This window comes from Eimeria mitis, genomic scaffold, assembly GCF_000499745.2.
Source record: "Eimeria mitis Houghton genomic scaffold, Emh_scaff2596, whole genome shotgun sequence".
Classification (NCBI taxonomy): Eukaryota; Apicomplexa; class Conoidasida; order Eucoccidiorida; family Eimeriidae; genus Eimeria; species Eimeria mitis.
The window spans coordinates 5,989-6,729 of NW_013570936.1; the positions used below are offsets into that span (position 1 = coordinate 5,989).

General features: G+C 57.9%; 1 protein-coding gene across 1 annotated transcript in view; it reads left to right on the forward strand.

The window, feature by feature from the left end:
- Window positions 1–741, forward strand: part of EMH_0056070 (DNA repair protein RAD50, putative) — a gene marked incomplete at both ends in the record, with an annotated part of 7,843 nt that overhangs the window by 5,910 nt on the left and 1,192 nt on the right. Inside the window, 2 exons of the mRNA XM_013497306.1 lie at window positions 1–303; window positions 519–662. Of these exons, the coding sequence (XP_013352760.1) occupies window positions 1–303; window positions 519–662 (447 nt within the window). The remainder of the gene's footprint in view (window positions 304–518; window positions 663–741) is intronic.

The following is a 741-nucleotide window of genomic DNA, read 5'->3' on the forward strand; positions in this document are numbered from 1 at the left end:
TAGAAAGCTGCGCGCAGCAGCAGGTCTCCACGCAGCAGCAAACGGCAGCAGCAGCAGCAGCAGCAGCAGCAGCAGCAGCGAAGTGCAGCAGCAGCTGCAGCAGCTAGAATCCCAAATTGCTCAGGCATTCGCTGATAGGGAGGCAGCGCAGCAGCAGCAGCAGCAGCTGCAGCAGCAGCAACTAAAACAGCAGCAGCAGCTGCTGCAGCTGCAAGCCCATTTGGCCGAGCAGCAGCGGCTGCTGCAGCAGATAAGAGAGGAGCAGCAGCAGCAGCAAGAGCAGCAGAAGCAACTCCAGCTCACGTACGTCTTTATAGACTTTGCTGCAGCAGCATAACATTACCGCTGCTGTTGCTGCTGCTGTTGCTGCTGCTGTTGCTGCTGCTGTTGCTGCTGCTGTTGCTGCTGCTTTTGCTGTTGCTGTTGCTGCTGTTGCTGCTGCTGCTGTTGTTGCAGTTGCTGCTGCAGCTACTATTCCTGTCTCACTTGCTGCTGTGCTGCTGCTGCTGCTGCTGCAGGGAAGCAGCTCTACCCGGGCAGCAGCAGCTGCTGCATGCAACGCGGCAGCAGCTGCAGCAGCTGCAGCAGCAGCAACGCCAGGCGGAGCAGCAAACTGAAGCAAAACTAAGACAGCTGGAATCTGCTGCTGCTGAACTAGAGACGTGAGACAGACACTGCAGCAGCAGCAGCAGCAGCAGCAGCAACAGCAGCAACAGTAGCAGCAGCAACAGCAACAGTAGC